At 47.5% G+C, this 21,548-nt stretch overlaps 1 protein-coding gene across 2 annotated transcripts in view; it reads left to right on the top strand.

The window, feature by feature from the left end:
* Positions 1 to 6,019, top strand: part of ANKRD33B (ankyrin repeat domain 33B) — a gene marked incomplete at its 5' end in the record, with an annotated part of 67,155 nt that extends 61,136 nt beyond the window's left edge. For both annotated transcript variants that reach the window (XM_080933859.1, XM_080933858.1), the window contains one exon: positions 4,896 to 6,019. In XM_080933859.1, coding sequence (XP_080789985.1) covers positions 4,896 to 5,725 — 830 coding nt within the window. In that variant the 3' untranslated portion in view covers positions 5,726 to 6,019. The remainder of the gene's footprint in view (positions 1 to 4,895) is intronic.
* Positions 6,020 to 21,548: the final 15,529 nt, after the last annotated feature.

Here is a 21,548-nt window from a genome sequence, read left to right as displayed (position 1 = left end):
AAATAATGTCGGAATTATCTGGACTCTGTATGTAATGACAAATGCAGCCGATTCTGCAAGCCAACCTGGTGGCTGTTTGGATTAGGTTTTCTGATAATGTCAGCCATCCTGATAAGAATCGAAAGGGACACGCAGCACCTTGTCAGCCCAGTGGAATATTAATGCACTGAAGTGACAGGTCTATTTCTGTAAGTGGCTCTGAGGAGCTGTGTCAATGATGTTTTCCCCCCATAGAGTTTGCCAGGTTCCAGACTTGCTCAGCGGAGCTCACTTTATTCCTGAAGTGTGATGTAATCGCTGCAGCCTGTAGGAGGAAGAAAGGAGCACAAAGCGGAAACCTAGCATCCATCCTCCCGTGCTTCCTGGGAACAAATGGCTTGGAGGGAGGCAAGGAGCACCCGGCAGTCCCTGTTCCTTGTGCATTTGCTATCATCTCAGACGAGCATTCAGGGCACGCTTCTCAAAAGCCAGGTGACTTGTATCACCACATAGCTGCTTTCAGTTTATACGGAGGACAGGAATTTCCTGTTCCGGTCATGAGCCGGAAGGATGCCTATGAGCAGGAACTCTGCATTGAAAAGGTCGCAGTGTAGTGTTTGTAGACTGTGACCTTAGCAAGAGGTACAGAGGGAAGGAGGTGACAGGGACTGTATTGTGGGCCACTGGGCTGCAGCCCAGCCTCTGTGTGACCTAGACACCCCAGGAGTGCCAGCCGACAACCTAGGTGAGCTATGTTGTTATCCTGGCAGTGCCTGGACCTGGGTCTTTCTGCCTCCTAGAGAAGAGTGGTCCTGAGTCTGAGTGTTCCACCTGTTCTCTCCAGCACTTGTTTGTGGGGCTTTCTCTTTCAAGTAACAAAAGTCCCGTTCTAGGGATGATTCTCATGTGTCATTAGAGGTCATGAAGCCAACAGATCTGACCTTGGTTCCACAACACAGACCCTGTTTCTTTTCTCTAGTTTGTCAGTTCTCTCACTACTTCCTTTTCCTCTCCCTCTCCCTCTCCCCCTTCCTCCATCTCTCCCCCACCTCTCTCTCCCCCTCCTCTCTCCCTCTCCCCCTCCTTTCTCCCTCTCCTACTCCTCTCTCCCTCTTCCCCTTCCTCCCTCTCTCCCCCTCTCTCTCTTTCTCTGTCTGTGTATCTTTGTGTTCATAGACTTGTGCACATGGGTGTGTGGGTGTGCATGCATGTGAACATGCCTATATGCAGAGGGCAGAGGCTGATGTTGGATGTCTCCTGTTGCTTTCCATATAGTGTTTCGAGACAGGGCCTCATGCTGAACCCAGAGCTTTCTGACTCAGCTACAATGTCTGACCAGCCTGCTCCAAGACCTCTGTCTCTGCCTCACCAGCACTGGGATTGCAGGTGAATTCTATGCCCAGTGCCTGGCTTTCTATAGGCTGAGAGTCCAAACTCAGGTCATGGGCACCGCCTTCTCAGCCCAGGTTGACACTTGTTGGTTCTGTGGCAGTTACCAGACATCTGGGCTTGTGATAAGTGTTTCCAGTAGGGGTCAACAGCAGCAGGAGGCAAACAGCTCTTGGGGTTCACTAACCAGGACTGGCTCTCCGGCCACAGGAGGCTGGCTGGCTGGGGAACAAGACTGCAGCCCTCAGGTTAGACCAGTGATTCTAAGATGGAGCATGTCCCCTAGGTGGTATTTGACATGGCCAAGAGTTTGACTGTCACAATAACCAGGTTCCTACTGGCATCTTTTACAGACTAGGGGTGTTCTCAAAATTCTCGAAGTGCACAGGCTAGCCCCATAATTAAGATTAACTGGCCAAAGATTCCTGTACTTTGAACACCGAACAACCCTAGGACAAACCAGTCATGATGCATCGTGTAGAGCCGAGTATAACTTCGCTTTGAGTGTAGAACACTTTGCATAGGCAGCTTACAGCACACAGCATGGCAACAGTGAGAGCCCAAGTCACACGTGTCTGGTTTTGTTCAGTGGGTGAGCCGGTGCTGCTGCGAATGAGGGCGCTGGTGATCCGTGGCAAGCAGCAGTTCCCGATGCTCTCCCTGAAAGGCAGCTGTATAAAGTGTGAATCATCCTCCAGGATGGTAGGGCACTTGCTTGGCATGCACAGGGTCCTGGGTTCAGTCCCCAGCACCGCAACATGTTCTGCCAGCCCGCGTCTCGGATTCTCTGTCTGTGGGTTCAGCTAGCTCTGACAGAAAACACGCACCCACACACACACCCATGCTCACACACACACACACACACACACACACACACACACACACACACTCACAAAACAACCTTTTTTGTTGCCTTTTTCTAAACAGTGTTATGGTGATTGTATTGAGTTAGGATTATGGGTAATCAGGAGATGTTTCAGTGTATCAGTAAATAGCGGTGGATTCTCAACCTTTCTAATGCTGTGGCTCTTTTCTACAGTCCTATGTTTTGGTGATTCTCTCTCTTATATCATATATATATATATAAGTATTTTGATGCTCCTTTATGTCTGTAACTTTTGGCTGCTGTTATGAATTGTAAGACAAATATCTGATAGGCAGAATATGTGATCTGCATTGGGGTTGTGACCCACAGGTTGAGAACCGTTGGCATGTAAGAGGTTGATCTGTGTGGGTACTATGCAAACACACCATTTTCTGTGTGGGACCCGAGTCACCTCAGAATTTGATGTCCAATGAGGATCCTGGGCCCGAGCCGCTGTGGAGGCCAGGGTGACTGTACATTTCTCCCAGTTCGGTCGCTGTTGTCCTTAGCAGCAGGTTCTTGAGAAAGTGGGTCAGTAACTTGGAGCGTGTGACTGGGGCCCAGGGCCGCCGTGGCAGGATTGGCCTGTCTTCTTGATTTATAGCATGTGTTTTCTGATCATGTTAAAAGGTTAGAGGCAGACTGCTAAGCTCTGGACAGCCATTCCTTTCATTTTTCATTAGCATTTGAAAAATGTCTCTTTTGTGCAAGTGTTCATTACGGTTTTAATTTCGCAGTTTGTTCCCTTTTAACGTGACATGCAATTAATTAAGGTTTAATGTGTCATCTATTTTTGCAGTGGCATTTTTACTGCCCCCTTTTCATTTTTGCTAGTTTAGAAATTGTGCTCTGGCTAATGAGTTCCTCCTGAATTCTGGCTCCAAATAATTGCCACTCTTCTAAGACAACTATTCTTTAATGTGTCACCGGACTGAGGCTGTTAGCAGGTGAGCTTAAGTGAGGCGGTCTTCTTAGCCATGAGGCTGCTGTGGGCCTGCATGGCAGGAATGTGGCTGAGCCCTACACTCTAGGCTCAGAAAAACTGAGCAGCCAGCATGTGTCAGACTCGTGGGTCTTTGTGAGATACAAATGCAGATGTGGCTGCTGGCTGGGTCCCTGGGGGACTCAAGGGCTAATTGCCCCAGCTCTCCTGCAAGCTTGGCCTGTAGCTAGCAATGGGCTTTGAACTCCTGAATGATTTTTAACTATGTTGCGATAAGATTGGACCAAGATGAACTGAACAGCAATTTTGTATCCATTTCTGAAGGCAGAAGTAGAAGTGTATTGCTTATCTCGGCTGAGGTGGGGCTTTAAGTCTGTACTGTGTTTTGCAGAAGGGGCCACCACGGTAGAGATTTTCAGCAAGTGACCATCTAAGGAAGACAGGGATGTCTTTAAAGAAACAACCCATAGGGCATATAAATAAAGTGATCCATTTTAGTTGTCTTAGGCAATTGTAGGGATTCAGAAGTCTGAAATTTGTAGAGAGTGTGTAGGCAGGACACCCATCCTTGTTCTTACAGCCTGCATCTGATTGGAGGGGGCTCAGCACATTTGGAAAGTAGCCCTTTTGACTAAGAATCAAATCTCTTCAGGCTTGTGCTTAGCTTTGAGTTTGATAAAAACAAACAAACAAACAAACAAAAAAACCCAAACCACCAAGTGCTTTGGCCTAGCCAAGGGAATACAAAATGAGCCAGGATAACGGTGCTGCTTGGGCTGGAAGCCTGTGGACAGGAGTATAGGGGACCTGAGGCAGGGACTGTTTGGCTTCCAACTGTGGCTTTGCAGCTTCAAGTAGCTGCCTCAGCTGCTGGGACACTATTTCATCAGGAGTCCTTGTTAAATTCTCAACATGCAGGGTAAGATGTTTGGAGATGTTATGTTACACCTCCATCCTGGAGTGCCCACTGGCTTGTGTGAGCAGCTGTCTGCCCACGGGAGAAGCAGACATCACCTTGTCCGTAGGACGAGACTCTACCATAGCTATGCACAGTGAGACAAGAGGGCAGCAGGACAGCCCTCGCTGGTAGAACGCTCTCTTGCTGTTCAGGTGATGGTGGGGCTTGTTAAAAATTCTTTTAAAAATTGCATTCATTCACTTATGTGTGTGTATTTGTGTGTATGGGTGCATGTGGTCATGTGTGTGTGTGCGTGGCAGGGTAGCACAAGTGCCATGGCACACATGCAGGAGTCATGATCATGTTGGGTTCCTGGTATGAAATCCAGGTTGTCATGCCTGGTGGCAGGTACTAAGCCGTTTCACCAGCTGCATGGAGACGTCTTTAAAACACACACAAGCGAGCAAGCCCGTTTGCTCACTTTTGGCCTTTTCGAGACCCACGTGTTTCGATGTGCAGCCTCAGCTGTCTAGAACTCAGTATTTGGCCCAGCTGAGCTTCACACTTGAGATTCTCGCCTCTCCCTCCCAGGTGTCTGGGGTTACAGGCACTTGAGACACCTTGCCTGGCTTCTTCGCAGGTTTTTATCTAGGAAGGATGAATCACCTGAGAGGCATTTGCAAGGCTGTGGGTGGTGGAGCTTTGTGAGCACAGGCACTGTGACTGGATTGGGCCAGGTTCCCTGTAAGTACCGTCCGGTTCTGCCGCCATTCTTTCCTGTGAAAGAGCGTCTTAGCTACAAGTGTGCTTTTGTTTTTCAGGGGCAGACATTCAAGCAAGGGATCCCCGACGCGGGCTGTCACCGCAGGAGTGGGCTGCATATACTGGCCGAGCGGAGGCTGTTCGCGTCATGCAGAGGCTGATGGAGCGACCCTGTCCAGAGCAGTTTGGGGACAAGTACAAGCTAGAATTGCCACTTCCTGCTGAGGCGGTCTTGAAGAAGGCAGGTTCCAAAAACTGCTTGCAGAGATTCGCTGCGTTCCTGCGGTCTGCTCTGACCTCCCGCTCCGGCCAGAGCCTGGAGGATGGAGGCGTCCTTGACCACATGGTCAGGATGACCACAAGCATCTATAGCCCCGCGGTCGCCGTAATCTGTCAGACTGTGTGCCCGGAGAACCCTCCCTGTGTGGGGAAACGACGCTTGGCGGTGCAGGAAATCCTAGCTGCGAGGGGCAACGTGGACGCTCAAGCGCAGGACAGCAACAAGGTAGAGGGCTCTGAGCCGCAGTCCCAGATTTTGGAGACTCCCAGAGTCAGCCCCCGGTTTCCCCAGACGCCCGGCTCCGGGTCCAGTCCTGCTCCGGTCACTCGGAAGGCCAGCCTCCTGCCTTTGCAGTTGCTGCGGAGGAGCAGCGTGCGGCCGGGCGTGGTGGTCCCCAGAGTGCGCATCAGCAAGGCACCTGCGCCTACCTTCCAGCCGGAGCGCGCAGCGCCCAAGGGCAGCTCCAAGGACAACATCTACCTGCAGATCCCCAAGTGGCGGTACAAGGAGGCCAAGGAGGAAAAGAGGAAGGCGGAGGAGGCCGAGAAGAAGCGCCAGGCAGAGGCTCAGAAAGAAAGGCGGGCGCCACGCTGGAGGAAAAGGACGTGAAGGGGGCTACGACTCTCATAGCGCCTGTGCCTGGTGTGGGAAACAGTGTAGGGATGCTGCCGCGAGGCTGCGGGTGCTGTAGACAGCACCACGGAGACGGATGCTTCTGTCTGCTATGGGGTGCACGCTGCATCGCACAGCCTCGGGGCCATTCACCTTTCCTGGATCCCCAAAGGACGGTCCACATTGCTCCCAAGACAAAACTGGGAAAAGCACAGGTGGTTTTGTTTAAGGCCAGTTCCCCGAGCATTCTCATACACTAAGAGGTCAGTTTACCTGGAAGTCACCCTTAAAGAACCCCAATTAAGAATTAAAAAAAAAACCCAACTTATCAAAGGGCATTTCCTCATAGTTTTGTATTTTGTTACTTACGAAAATTACAGCATTTTACAAGTGACAGGCTCTTTGTAATTACGTCAGTTTTAATACTTGTATTTGAAAGACCCTCTGTTTAAAATGCTGTCTCTAGCAATAAATCCTTGTAATGACTGTGAGTTACACAGAAAGGGATTCTCCCCTTGTGGTTTGGTTCTGGCCTCTGCCTTCTTGTGTCCTATGGACACTCCTGTGCACTGGCTTCTCCTGTTAACCCGAGTGATGCCAAACGCCTGTTTTTACTTGAGAAAGGCACCGACCTCTACCCGCAGTCATCAAGTGAGAGGAAGTTTTACGTCTTTCATTCTTTAAACCTTTGCTCCCATCACCCCAGCCCCACTGTCCAGCGTCATCTCCCAAACACTGATTATGGCTCACTGCAGACATATTATGTCCTTAGGGAAAAACCCACCTTAGATTGGATAGACCATCTTCTGGGTGATTTGAAGGAGGTGATCATGTCATGGCGGCAGGTTTTAATGAAGTAGTAGGAACAAAGTCATATGTGCTTACACACAGCCCGTGTGAATCCTCAAAACTGTCTTGAGATGCAGAGGGTAGGAAAGTCCGAATGCTGCCAAGTGTTGACGGGCAGACGGGTGGGTTTTAGAATGGGCGCTACACTGGATACTAGACAGGGTAGTTTGGGGAAGGTTTTCCTGGAGTGGGGCACACTCTGATGGCCACCATCTCCTCCAGATTCAAGTCCAGAGGATCCCGTGTGTTTTTCTACCGAGAGTTGCCCTTTGATGACTGGCCCTGGCATTTGGCTCGTGCCCATACCAACTTTATAGAACTTCCAATATGTGGGGACTTTGGCAGGGGCAGAGGTGGGATTTTTGCCTGGGTGCAAACACGTCAGTGAAAGTTTCCTTTCTATACTTCCGTCTCCAAAGCACTGAGAAATCCCATCTGGGTCTTAGAGTATCTGTCACACATGCACTTTCTTTGAATATTTAATGTAAATACTTGGAAGCTGTGGAGTCAGAATAACACAGACTAATTTGGAAACCCTTTGCTGAGGGTCTGTCTTACACAGGTGGGGGAAGGGGGAGGGAGAGGGAGACAAGCTGGCTTAAACTTATATCTTCCTAATTAGTACCATTAGGTACTGTATAACATTATCTCATGCCAGCCTTCCCCCAAACTATAATACAGAACCTTAGGCTGCTCCCAGGTGGATTTGACTCTGGTACTACCAGTCAGTGTTTAAAAAAAAAAAAAAATTACACTTTAGTAAGTGTCTCTTTAACCCTAGAAAAATACCAAGGTGAATGCTGGGGCCTTTGTCCCTCCTCTAAAACTACTGATAGCAATTGTCTGGGTTCTTCACCCTTGTGACCTAGGACTTTGGTTTAACTACATCTCCCTGGGGGCTGTGAGGAACTGCAGCCAACCTCAGTAATCTTTTGGGGTCACTTTCCTGTCTGTCCAGGCATTGTCTAGCTTGTACCTGCTAACCAGGGCAGTGCCACAATGCTTCCAACCCACGTCCCTCATGCTGGTTGTCCTCAGATACAAGAACAGTTTTAACCCATTTCCCTGCTGCACATGGGGAGCTGTACCCCAGTATTGTATCAAGCACCAAGGTGACTAATGCCTTGGGATTGGAACTGAGGCTTCTCAGCTGGGGCTGTGGGTACCCCTTATTTCCTTTCAGGGGGCTCTTCTGGACATCCAAGTTGAACTCCCGTAAAAGGTTCCATTTCTGTATGTTGCCTGGTTGTTACAGCCAGTTCAAGGAAGCTCCTGCAGAGGATGACTTGGTGTCTGGCGTCAGTACATTCTGTTTTCACTATGTTAACATCACGTCAGATGACACATTACCCCGCCACGCCTGGGTCCCTGCTGCAGACCAATTAGAGATGCACAGTTTGGGTCCCTCCAAATCTACCTGTCCATGGTGTTGCAGCAAGGGACTCACGGGGGTTTGTTTCCTGAGTATTTGGACGTGTGCCTAAGTGTGCCACCCCTATCTAGGCACTAGGGAGACGTTGGTCCTGGCATCTGACTATGTGACCTCTCCAGAGGTATATATGTGATGAATAGCCCTTTCTCTGCTGTCTCCAGCAAGTGTCCCTATGGCTTTGCTGGCATACCTGCTCCCTGGCACCACCTTTCCTCCCACTTGCTTCCTCCCCCAGTTTATCAAACTCCTTACTCATCCTTGCACCAGATGCCTTGGGGTCTAATAAGGCAGAAAAACAAAGGCCCTCGAGAAGCCGTTGGTAATCTCTGCATTGCAAGGCTGGGACCTCTAAACCCCCAGGAGTGGGTAGAGGGCAGAGCTGTGGCTTCTGCTCTATGTTTTCAGAAGGGAGGTCCAGTCCATTCTTCTAATTTGGAAGAGCAGGCTCGGGACTAGGCTTGCACTGTGTTTATTAACTGTAAATAGTGAACTCCAAGCTGACAGGTGTCTTCTCAGGGATTTATACATAAATACAGTTAGGGGAAAAGTTGAAGTGTATTTTAAATCTTTAAAGTTGAAGTGTGTTTTAGATCTTTTTGGTGTTTGAGTCAATTAGAATTAGGCTGGGCAGAAAAAATATTTCTGAGATTGTGTCTGTGCTGTTGTTTCTAAGTGAGATCTTGGGACTTTTGTCTTTGTGGAGATTTATGGGGACCACGGCCATGGGACTGACTGTGCGTATGAAGCCAGAGTTGTATGCAGTTGCTTCTTCTGGCTGTGACTCTTGGGTGAACAGTTGCTTCCAGCTGAGCAGAGACAACTGTTTCCCAGATGGGCCGTCCATAGCTCTCTCCAGAGCAGTTTATTTGCTGCTCTCGTTTTTTTTTTTTTCCTCCTTGCTTTCAAGAATACAATGTTTTGTCATTGTGTAGAAAGTCAGGAAGCTCATCGGGAAGGATGGGGAAAGTCCTGCACACTTCGTCTGCCCTTGATGGGGCAGTGTGTGCTTGCTGTGCTAGAGGAAGACAGCAGGTGACAGGAGGGACTTTGTGCCTCTTCCAGCTGCTACCAGGCTCCTGGCCACACTTGATACCTCAAGGGCAGGAAGATGGTCCCCTCTCAGCTTTGTAGTTCCCTGACTCCCAGGCTCATCCTGCACATCTGCAAAGAGGGCTCATGATGTGGTTAGAAAATGAGTTTATAGACTCAGAAAGTGTGTCAAGTAGTTTCTGCCCATTCCTTCCCAGCCGGCAGCTGGAACCAGGTCTCTGGAGTAGAGATAAGGCAGTTATAGGTGTGAGAGAGGGCTTGTGGGGAGGGTTGGCTTCAGTTCCCAAATGATCGAAAGCCTACCATCCCATGGGAGTCTAGAAGCATCATCAGTTATCCTGCATGCAACTTGAGGGATGGCATCTTATTGTAAACCCCTCCTCTCACTACTGTTTGAGAAATTCCAACAGGTCCCCCAACTGTTCTCCAGTGTTGGTCACTGCCTGGATGGTGGTTTGTGCTGCCAGCCCTTGGCCCCTTCAAACTGGGCAACCCCGTGGAGGGCTTCTAGAGAATGAAGGAACCCTGGCCGTGATGGATCCTTAACAACCAAAGTCACATGTGTAAGGGAAGGAGAGCTGGGACCATGAGAGCGAGGGCAGAGTTAACCATGAAGGATGAAACGTCACTTCTTAGTCACCCATCAGTGTAACTGGAATCAGATATTCAGTTCTTCACCCTAGGATCTATGTGTTTATTCCTGAACATGCTGGATAAGTGGCTGGAAATGATTCTGCAGGCATTATCATCATCATCATCATCATCATTATTGAAGCAATGATGCTATCAGGAATGCTACCTGGATTCAGTGTTTTTCAGGTGTTGCTATTGGATACAACACATTCTCACCCTCTGCCCCAGCCTGAGGCAAGACAGTGGGGATGGTGAAACCTCTGTCTGTCGTACCTGCAACATACCATTGGCAGCTCTCAGCATGAGGCTATGTTAATGGGGACCTTGCATGGCATCCACTTAAACATGAAAACTGAAGGGCCAGAGCTGTGCTGGTAAATGTACTAACTGGGGTGGCTCACAGGGACCCTCCCCCTCCCCCAGGAATGTGTCTATAGCCTGTTCCAATGGTATATATTTAGACAGAGTCAGAAAGTCTACCAGGATTCCCCAAACAATGTGAAACCTGGTATGGCTAGGGTTTCCGGAACCTAGGCTGTTCCACTAGAAGATGGTGCTGACCCAGGTGGCTAAGAGCTATAGTGTGGCCGTATTAGCAGCAGCTCTGGTTTGCATATGTGACATTGTAGGAGGGGCCCATACTTGAGAGGACTCCCCCTGGAGGGCTCCCATGGCCTCCAGCCTACCGCTTGGGAATGAGGGTAGATTCTGTGGGACCTGGTACAGGTTCCCCCTGGGATAGATCTAGGGAGCACTGGAATTCCTAGTCTGCCTCAGTATTAGATCTGCTGCTGACCAGCGCTGGCTTTGAAAGCATTCTCATGGCTGTGATGTGATTCCTGTTGTTTTAGAAGAAAAGGAAGGAGAAAGATGAAGCTGGTCATCTCATATAGACCAGTAGACTTTGAATAATCAGTAATCAGACAGGCACCAGTTAGAAAGTTCTAGAAACTGGTTCAAGACGGTCCAACTCTGAGTATACTTGTAGAGTGTGAGGGAACACTACATGTCCAGAGCAGCCCCATCTTCCCACCCCGCCACCCCAATCTTGGAGCCTGCTATGGAGTTAGCTGTCACTTGAATGGAGCTCTGGGTTCTAAGTCTACTATGATTGGAACCTTCTTGGCTCAAATGACAGTTCTAGAAAGTAGACAGAGTCCCGCCCAGCGTTTGCTGGGTACGAAGGGTCTTCAGCAGTGGTGGCCAAATGAGGAACGGAAGCAGACTTCTGCCCCACCAGGGTTCTTGTTCCTCTCCTCCTGGTTTGAGCATTGTTTTATTATTTTTTTTCTTTAATGTGAAGCAATTTTCTTTGTCATTTCTAAAAACTCCTGTCAGTATCTGGATGTCCTAAAGCTGTTGGAAATGGATGTAACTGTAAATTCCAGAGTGTTTTATTTTGAAATGAGAGTTTTTGCTACAGTTTATACAGGATATTTTCCTATTTAGACCTCAGGGCTATCTCGGGACCCACTACTAAGTGTGACCCTCCAGCAGCTTCAATTCTAGATAACGAGTTATATAACCACTAAATGTGACGTTACTGAGCAGGAAGAATGTGCTTCTCTTTTGGCAAATTTTGTTGTAAAGGTCTAGAAAAAGACACTAGAAGAAAACAGAAGTAAAATAATTAAAGATCAACTGCAAAATAAACATTCTCATGGTATAGAATTGTGATATCTGAATAAACTTATGTGCATAAATTATTTTAAAATGCTATGAAACGTATGGTATTTTCCTGTCGTTTGGGTTGAATGTTTTATCTATTTTGTTTGTGCTTTATTTTTCAAAGCTGAGGGTCTTACATGTGGTGTTTCATCATGAGTGCTTCCGCACACCTCAGTGATCTAGTCGTGATCTATCCCTTCCAGGAGGGGAGCACCCCTCGAACAAAATGTACCTCTCTTTTCCTGTGTCTCTCTTTACCTGAGGGGCACGTCATATGTGGTGGTGTTCAGGGCTGTCCCCCATCAATTAAAATGTCCTTGAGATTTAAAAATAATTTAGAAATATATTTTTATATTGTGTGTGTGTGTGTGTGTGTGTGTGTGTGTGTATGTGTGTGTGTAACATGCTGGTGTGTTAGTGTGGTGGATTAGAGGACAGCTGTAGAAGTTGATCTCCTTCCACCATGTATACACAAGGGATCAAACTCAAGTTGTCAGGCTTGGCAGCAAGCTCCGTGATCCACAGAGCCAGCTCACCGGTCTGAAGGTGTAGTTCAGGTTGACCTCAAAGTTGTGATCCTCCTGCCTCTGCCTCTTTGGCGTATCCTTCTTGCATGCAGCACCACAATTGGTTTAAAATATTTTTAAAATTGGTTTTAATGGCAAAAACAAATATGAGGGGACAATCTAGAACTGCGTCTTTTAAAATTTGATTTCACTTTATGTGTCTGGGTGTTTTGTACGCATGTGTACCTGTTGCCGCCAGACTCTCCAGAATGGGTCACAGATGGCTGTCAGCCACCATGTGGGTGCTGGGACTTAAACCTAGGCCCTTAGAGGAACCACCAGGAAGTACTCATAACAGTTGAAACATCTCTCCAGTCATGTGTCTTTGTTTTTAAAACCTGAATTTCAAAAACAGTACAGCAATAATTAATAATAGTTAATATAGCAATACAACAATAGCATAATAATATATGTATATATGTGATGTCAACATCTTAATAGAATTTGATACTTTTTTTTTTATAGTACAGATAGAGTTTGTTCAGGGCATGGGGAGGGGAGTTAGGAGGGTAGTAGGGGCAGAGTGAGAGAGAGAGAGAGAGGAGAGAAGCAGAGGCTGGCCATGAGCATGTGGAGAGGAGCGGGGAGGGACTGGGGAGAGGAGGAGGGAAGGAGGTGGGGCGGGGAGAGGGAGAACGGGAGAGCAAAGAGCAGGAACACAAGAGACCAAGAGCTTGATATGGTTCTAAATAGAAGGAAAAGAGAAAAATTCAGGTTATCAAATCCCTCCCCTAGAACAAATTTATAAAAATAACTTCCCTAGGTTGGGTCAGTGTGACTAGTCATGTCTAATTCCTATTTCACGAATGGTTGGTGGAATTAAAGCCCAGATTCCACACTCCTTGCCTCAAAGGTGTAACACATGCCGGATTCTTTTGAAGTGCAAACTGGTTCTTGTTCCTTCAATGCACAGAAAGTTAGATTCACATATCCACCGTGAAACTAGAGAAAATAAGCTTTCTGCCCTCGTTCACGTCTGCGTGGGCTGTCGCTGGAACTCCATCTTTCGTCGCCCACTGTTACCCATACTCACAGAGGCATGTATAGGCATCTATACATTATAAGCACATGTTCTATCTGGACACTGGCTTGTCTAGAGTCGTGTTTTTAATTTCTTTAAGATTTATTTCATGTGCACACTTGTGTCTGGTGACCTCCAAGGTCAGAATATGTTCTGGTATCCCTTGGAACTGGAATTACAGGGGGCTGTGAGGCACCATGTGGATGCTGGGAGCCAACCACTGAGCAGCTCTCCTGCCCCGGAACTGTGTCTTTAACGTGCCTGCCTTTGTTGTACAAACAAGCTCCTTCTCATTGTCTATGTGGTGTTTGTTGGGAACAAACTGTTTACAGGGAACAATTTTAATCCCTCAGTTTTCTTTACTGTGTAATATTCCTGACTGTAGTGACTGTGGATTGGTCAATCATCCTTTCATGGATTGGCTGTCAAATGCTCTTGGATTGGATATTGCCATTTATAGATAATACAAAACAATTTGTGTGTGTGTGTGTGTGTGTGTGTGTGTGTGTGTGTGTGTGTGTAGTATGAGTAACGAAACAGCATTTGGTGGAAGGAAATAAGACATTTTACTATGTCTTCATTTTTTTTCATTAAATTTTTTCATGCAGTCTATTTGATCATATTCCTCCCCTCCCCCAGCTCCTCTCAGCTCCTCCCACCTCCCTACCTACTTCATGTCCTTACTTCCTCTTAAAAAATGAAAGAAAGCAACAAACCCCCAAACCCAAGAATCAGAACAAACATATAAGATAACAAAAAAAAAAAAAAAAAAAAAAAAAAAAAAAAAAGGAAGACAAACCCCAAGGCAAATGAACAGGAAAATATGAAAATATGTTGGAGTACGGTTCATGTGTTCAGTGGCTGTGCTCCATTAGAGAAAACCCATTTCCCCTCCCCAGCAGGTATCAGTTGCAAATGGTTTCCAGGGTAGGAGTGGAACTTTGTGTCCGCCTTCCCCTCTCAGTGCTGGGACTCTGTGTGGCTTGAACCTGTGCACTGCTGTGTGTGCTGGCATAGTCTGTGAGTTCATGTGTGTCATATGTGAATCAGCCCTGTTGTGTCTGGAAGGCATGGCTTCCTTGAAGTCACCCACCCCCTATGGCTTAAAATCTACCTGCTTTTCCTTGCTTACAGGTCCTCTCGGAGCCTTGTGGGAAGGGGCTAGATGAAGCCCTTCCGTTTGGGGTCAAATGCTCCGAAGTCTGTCACTTTTTTCTCATTGATCGTTTTGTTACCTCTCATGTACTTCAAGAAGCTTCTGTGAGGAGGGTCGAGTGTTGCTTTACACCACAGGCACGGCAGTGAGTCACTGGCCTCAACTTCGTTGCTATGTTTCTTTAGCAAGATAACAGTAGTAGGTTTTCCTCTAGGACCCATTCTCTAGGTAGTCTTAAAATTCTTGGCCTCTTTAGCGGTGTCAGGTAAGGGTTCATATTTCATCTCATGGAGTGGACATCAATCCAGGTTTTAAAAAATGGTTGGTTGCTTCTGCAACACCTGTGCCACTATTACACCAGTGAGTCTCACTGGCAGGTCTCTGTTATGTCAGGTTTATAGCTGGATAACATTGATGGTTACTTTTCTCCTCTGGCAGTGCACAGAGCGCCTCTCAGCACCATGAGTGCTAGCCAGTGGGGGTGAAGCTTTTGTCGGATTCTTGCTTGCATTTTCTATATTCAATGGCAAAAGGAAATTGAGTCTTCAGTAATAGGGCCTTACCACCAGGTTATGAAGAGTAACCACTTGGTCATACCTGTGATGTTTGGGAGAGTTTCTACGCGACTGTTTTGGCCAACAAGTCAACCACATGGCAACGAATTCCTGGCACTGCAGGTTTTGCTTGGTGCACTGTCTCTGATTATATGCGGATGCCATTTGAATTCCATTCATGTATGTGTGTAGTTGAGGAAGCTTCTGTGGTAGTTGGAATCCTGCCCTCTCTCTTTTTAAAAAATTATGTAGTTGTAATAATCTTCTCCATTCTTTACAATTTGTTGACTGTTTCATGCAAGTATATAGTGGACTTTAGTCTTTTCTGTCACCTGTCCTCCTCCCACTGCCCCTATGGTCCCCTTTATCTGCTGGGTGGCCCTTTCCAGGGACTCTGCCTTACTCTCAGCCACCAAGAGAGGGCGATAGAGGTCTAGCTCTGCTGTCCGACTTCCCAAGGCCCACAAATCGCGAGGCTAACACACCAGGTTCCGTCCTCTTCTGCACAGTTCTTGCTGGTGTTGTAAGCTTTCGTGTTTCTCACCCATTTTTGAAACAGTAGTTTAGTGTTCTTATTGATGTTTGAGTTTACATTGTTTTAGGTTTTACTTTTCATGACATCTCGTGGTTTGGAGGCATTTGTTGTGTATGCCACACGGTTGTTTTTCTCCCAATTTATCACATACGTTTTCGGTGAAAGTTTGGGGTTACTTAATCAAAACTTTCAAAACTAACTTTTATATGTGAATATTTAAGAAGGTCTTTTCTATTCCTTCAGCTCAAATCATTTAGGTTGCTTTACGTGGAGCTGAAAACAGAAATCATCTCCCATGGGAAGTTTTACTCTGAAGAGGGAAAAACGGAAGTTTATTTAAAAGAAACAAACAAAAAAAAAAAAAAAATCACAATTCGATGGTATTTTAAAGGAAAGACTTAGGAAAGAAAGTGTAAATGATGCTTTGTTTTTAGAATGATTACTGGAAATTATTTGTGTTTTGTTGATGAGAGTGAATGTGTCTGTGATGTTGAAATACTGCTTCGGAAGCCGTTGATAAAGCATCGTCCCCATAAGCAGTCTGAGAACCTGGAGTTAGAAAGTGGGGCGGAGTGGCTGGGAAAAAGTCGACCTTGTCCTTATCCACTGGAAGTGCAGGGGCAGGCTGAAGCACCAAGGTCCCTCCCGTGGGATACACCTGTGCTCCTGAAGGGCCCACTGTCAGTGGCTCTTCCACTGTGGGGGGTAGCCACACAGGCTGGCAAAAGCCAGTTAAGGGCACCTGCTGAGGATTTGGTGAGCAGGTCCCTTCCTGTGGTCACTGGCTTCTGGTAAATCACACTTGCTGTCTCTCTTGATGAGGACAGGCTGGTTTCCAGCCAGGCACGCAAATACATGAAAGGTAGCCCACAAGCCTTCTGGCTGTTGACAACTCTCATATACAAATTGTTCTTGTAGATTTGCAGTTGCTAGCCACGGAGTCAGCAGGGTGACTGTCTTGCAGCAGGACACAGGATCAGCCTGCCAGCCCACTAAGGCCACCCCCAGTGTCACCTGCGTGGCTGGGCTCTGTGCCCAAGCTTGCTCATGCTCTTCTTTAAAAAACAAAACAAAACAAAAAAACCAAAACCAAACAACTCCCCCCCCCCAACTAATTAAAATACAAAGTGTGACAAAATTTAGCACATTCTTCTGTCGATCAGTCAATCAAACCAACTGATCTAATTTAAATCCACCTTCACATCTCTTAAGAGTTATTTTAAAGATAAGGAGCTTGAGACCCTCCAGGGAGGGACCTGTGATAAGGAAGTTACCTCCTGGACTAGAGACGGACAATGAAATCCCGTGGGCAAAGTTGCCCCTCAGGAGGGCTGCCCTGTCTGTGACCGGGTGTGGTAGATGAGAGCGCTCCCACGATATGGGGCCAAGCGACTTGGAGCATTCCCTTGAGTATATCCCGTCGTCATCCGACTCTCCTGCCTCGCCGTCAGCTCTCCCTGCATACATGTGCCCTAGCTCAATGTTCCTCCTCATGGCCACCAAAACAACAGAGCCGCACATCTTCCCCCTTCAAGTTCATTTCCTCGGGTGTTTTGTTACACCAACAGAAGGCTAACAAGGACTAAAGTCAAAGCCCGACATTAGGCACCACTTTAACAATTAACTTAGCCAGGCCAGACTTTCAGCCCCAACAGTTTTGTCACTCACTGTATCCCTACCATCTGCCCCTCCATCCACAATGACCTGCTGGCTGCGTCTTTGTTTTTCTTGGATTTGCTTAGCAGCAGCTGTTCCACTGTAACCCTCATGACCGAGGGCGAATGAAGTGAGCCCCGTGTTTGCTTTCTAACGCGGGGCTGGGTCTTCCCCAGGCGGAGCCATGAGCAGAGTCCGGCTTTTGACCTTTGAGAGCCTGAAAAGCATGAACTGGAGGCAGACCGTGAGGCTATCCTGCGTCATGGCCAGGGTCTTCGGAGACCTGGCAGAGCCGAAGCATCCCACTCCTAACCCGACTCCTTATCTGCTCCCAAGCCCCCTTACATTATCCACAGCCCTCCTCTATGACCTCCTGGGTGCTTTAAATGGCCAAACTGAAAGACAGATGACTACGGTAATAAAATATAGTGAAGGTGCCTAGTGCCCCTGCTGACAAGAGCAGTACAACCCATAGAGCGGAAGCAGAGCCAGAGAGAGCCCCATGACTCAGTTTTCCAGCCCCAGGGTCTCGTCCCCCACCCCACCCCCGCCCCCCATCCCTCCTCCCCCCGCAGGTTAGTCATTCTGTTTCCTTCTGTGCTGTGGTGTTTCCCATCATTCCCTGTGGTGAGCGCTCATCATCCTGAGCCTCTCACAGGAAGTCAGAAAAAGGGCTTGCGGTCCATTAGCCTGGATGTGGTGACTGTCCTTTAAAAGGCCAGTCTGGACATTGCAGATTGGGCCATGTTGATAAGGGCACTGACACTTTGCTAGGGGAATGTTGAACAACAGCAGAAACCAGCTAAGTCAGCTCAGCTGAAGACACAATGTGGAAAACACCCAGCTTTATTAGACCCAGTCTGGCTCCTCTCCCAGAAAGGCATACAGGAAGAAGATGCTTGCCTTGCTTAATTAAACCAAATGACACCATGCGTATTCTAAGCTGTGTGAGGAAAGTCTTTGGAGGCAGACAGACTGGAGTCCAGTCCTGCTTATATTTTTCCTCTGTGATCTGCATTTTGTTAGTGAATCCACGAATTCTGACCCCAGGCTTGAATCTTGGAAAGTATCTTCTGGGAGCTACCCTACGCACAGACCCAATGTCCACTTTCTTCAGAGTCCCCAGAGGTTTCAACCCTCCTCTGATTTCAAGCCCTTAAGACCACCAGGGATATCTCTCAAAACCACCAGTAACTCCCTGTGGAAAGTCAAGTAGCAAAAAATGGCCCGCAGGGAGGTGAGATATGTGTGTTTTGGGGGCTTCCTGAGTTCTGTTCCTTTGGGGAGGCTGAGACTCATCGAGACCCACTCAGCCTCAGGCTTTCGTGAACTCTGCAGCCAGCGAGTTGCGCTGGACTCAGTCTGCAGGTGGAAATGTGGATTTGGCTTTTCCCAGGACCAATTGTGGTTGTGCTCCATCCACAATGCACAATCCATAATTTGTACAACTATGTCAATATCCTCAGGACCAGAGACAGAATTCCCACCCTTGCAACCAACATCTCTCTACTTGTCTTGAACCTCGGGAATGGTGGCTGATCACAGAACCTGCCATGTTCCCCATGCCCAGTGTGTGGAGCTTGGCTGAGGGTGGGCTTTGGTCCTTCTGGAAGGAGAGCCTTTCCCCGCCCCACAGTGGGGCCGTGTCTCTTGCCTGCCCTCTGCTGTCCAGCTACATGGAACTGCGAGCAAAGCCGGGCAATAGGAGACACAGCCTACTGTGAATGGGAAGGCCTCTACAGTCACGAATCCAAACTAAGCGCATAAGCCACCGGACCTGCTCACTAGCCCTGCCAGATCCCGAGGTTAGAGTCACACACTGCTTCCAGAAAGCAACCAGCAGACCAAATAAATATTCAAGTACTTTGCACTTCCTCCCCTCATCTATAGGCAGGAAATGCTCATATTACTTCCCTAAAGAAATTTCAGACATCTGGGATGCTACAGGAAACCGAAAAGGAAAACCATGTGTTACATTGTACTGAGGTAGCCTGGGGGGTTTCTTGTGCCCACCTCCAATTAAAGAGTGTGTGAGAAAGTACAGTTCATGACCTCCGTAGAGAGTAAGCAAGAAGGGTCCTCCTGTCCCTCGAGGGCCTGAGTTGGCCTGTCTTTATTTTGTTTACGTTGCTCTAATAAAACACCACGGCTCCATGCTGAAGGAGGAAGCAATCCCAGGAGGCTTTCTGATCTTTCCAGAAGAATCCTGGCACCAGGTCACACCCGAAGGTCAGGATCCGAGAAGAGGGCAGAGAACACAGCTGAAGCAGAACTGGAAGCTCACTTCACATCCAGTGATGTGGGGCTGATGCCAGCTTAGGGTACAGAGATGTGTTCACAGCAGGCACCACACAGAGAAACACCACCAGACATTTCTCAGTGGCCTCAGCTCCCCACAGCCCCATCTGCGACTCTTAAACTTTGGACCTCCTTTTCTTCCTCCTTGGCCTTTCCTTTCTCTCACATACCCCTGAAGATCTTCTTTCCTGTGAAACCAAACAACCCCTGTCTGAGCAGGCCACACACTACAACATCCTTGCAAGTAGCCTCTGGCTGGCTTTCCTTGGGGTTCCATAGAGGAACCAAAGCGAGCAAGGAGGTAACAATGTCTCCTCCTTCTTCCAGAGGAAACTTGGGCTTTGTGAGCATCTGTACCAGGCAGATTTAGGGCCAGTTCCATGTAATAGATAACACAAAACAGTTACAGAGTATCTTCTGCAGGGACCATAAGTAGGTCAGGCATGTTAGAATATAGCAACACAGTGACTGTGTGATTATTTGTGTCTTACAGATGGGCAAACTTAGAGACAAAGAGACAAGTACCTAGGGGGTCTCGGTACTGTTATTCAACAGGAGATGCTGAGATGCAACTAGGTGTTCATTCTCAAAGCTGATACTTCAGTGCTGTAAGCTGGGTGTGGTGGGACACGCTTATAATGCCAGCGTTGGGGAGGTTGAGGAAAGAGAGTCAGTGTGAGAGAGGCTGGGGCCATATAGTAAATTTGTGAATTTGAGGATAGCCCAGGCTAGCAATGATGCCCTGTCTTAAGAGATATGGAAAAATAATAGCATTAGAGAGTATAGAACTTGGTAACAGATCAACCAAAGCTTTGCCACCTAGTAACTGTGTGAATAAGGCTTGACATTTTACTTCACTAAGCTAATTTTTTTTTTTTTTTGGCCTGAAAAATAACAATATGTAGCAAGTAGGGCTGTTAGGAAGGTCTGGCACTTAGGAAGTTCAATGAATGTGAAAACCTGATAAAGATGGTGGTGCTGAAGATGGAGATAAAGATGGCGGTGCTGAAGATGGAGATAAAGATGGCAGTGCTGGAGATGGAGATAAAGATGGCGGTGCTGAAGACGGAGATAAAGATGGCGGTGCTGGAGATGGAGAAGCCAGTGTTGGTGGCACGGGGCTTCTCACGATGAGGGAATGATAATGGAAGCTGTGTGGTGACCACACTGGCAGTAGTTTAGCCCCAGACTTTCCTCCAGGGGATATCTGTCTAGTTCATTCTCCCTGTGATTAATGAGATACGGTGTTTCCATGGTTAAGTTTATGCGGTTTATACAAAGCAAACAAGTGTCTACCATTCATCATTATCTCATTAACTCAGGTTATCTAAATGTCCTGGGAGAAAATACCTGCCCTTCGAACCACCTCTCCTTCTGAGACAGGCGAATTCTTGTGCCTTCGATGCAATAATAGTCTCTTCATTTTGTTGCCATGTCCTGGGCTAATTTTAAAAATTTACTCTGTGTATGCGTTTTTGTGTATGGTATAAATGTGTGTGTTTGTGTATGGTGTGTGTGTTTGTGTGTGTGTGTGTTTGTAAATGATGTGTGTATGGGGTCTCTGTGTGTGTGAGATGTGTGTGTGTGTGTGTTTGTGCAATGTGTGTGTGTGTTTGTATATGGTGTGTGTGTGTTTGTGTGTATGGGGTGTATGTGTGTAATGTATGTGTGTGTGTTTGTGCAATGTGTCTGTGTTTGTATATGATGTGTGTGTGTGGTGTGTGTGTTTGTATATGTGTGTGTGTGTGGTGTGTGTGTAAGTTTGTGTGTGTGTATGGTGTGTGTTTGTATATGATGTGTTTATGGTGTGTGTGTATGGTATATGTGTGTGTTTGTGTGTATATGGTGTGTGTTTGTATATGATGATGATGATGATGATGTGTGTGTGTGTGTGTGTGTGTGTGGTGTGGTATGCATGCCACAGGTCACACGTAGAGGTCAGAAGACAACTTTGTGGAGTCAGTTCTCTCCTCCCACCCCTAAGTGGGGTCTGGGTGGAGTCAGTTCTCTCCTCCCACCCCTAAGTGGGGTCTGGGTGGAGTCAGTTCTCTCCTCCCACCCCTAAGTGGGGTCTGGGTGGAGTCAGTTCTCTCTGCACACTCCTAAGTGGGGTCTGGGTGGAGTCATTTCTCTCCACACACCTACCACTTGCTCAGGTTGTCAGGATTGCTCAATGAGCATCTTTACTCCAGAGCCCACCTTGCTGGCCTTCTTCTCGGATAACTAGGAAATTTTCCCTTTGTGATAAGGACAGCTATAAGAACAGATAGATAATTTAACTGGCTACACTGAAGAAAATTAGCATTGCAGCAGGGGAGCTCTACTGTCAGCTGTGACAGCAAAACAACCCGTTTCTGAAGGAGTCACTTGTCGACAGTTGCTTTAGCACACCCCAAGGGGTG

This window comes from Micromys minutus (genome assembly GCF_963924665.1).
Source record: "Micromys minutus genome assembly, chromosome: 20".
In the NCBI taxonomy this organism is placed as follows: domain Eukaryota; kingdom Metazoa; phylum Chordata; class Mammalia; order Rodentia; family Muridae; genus Micromys; species Micromys minutus.
Note: the sequence above shows the minus strand (reverse complement) of the source record. Positions and strands in the feature narration are given on the sequence as shown.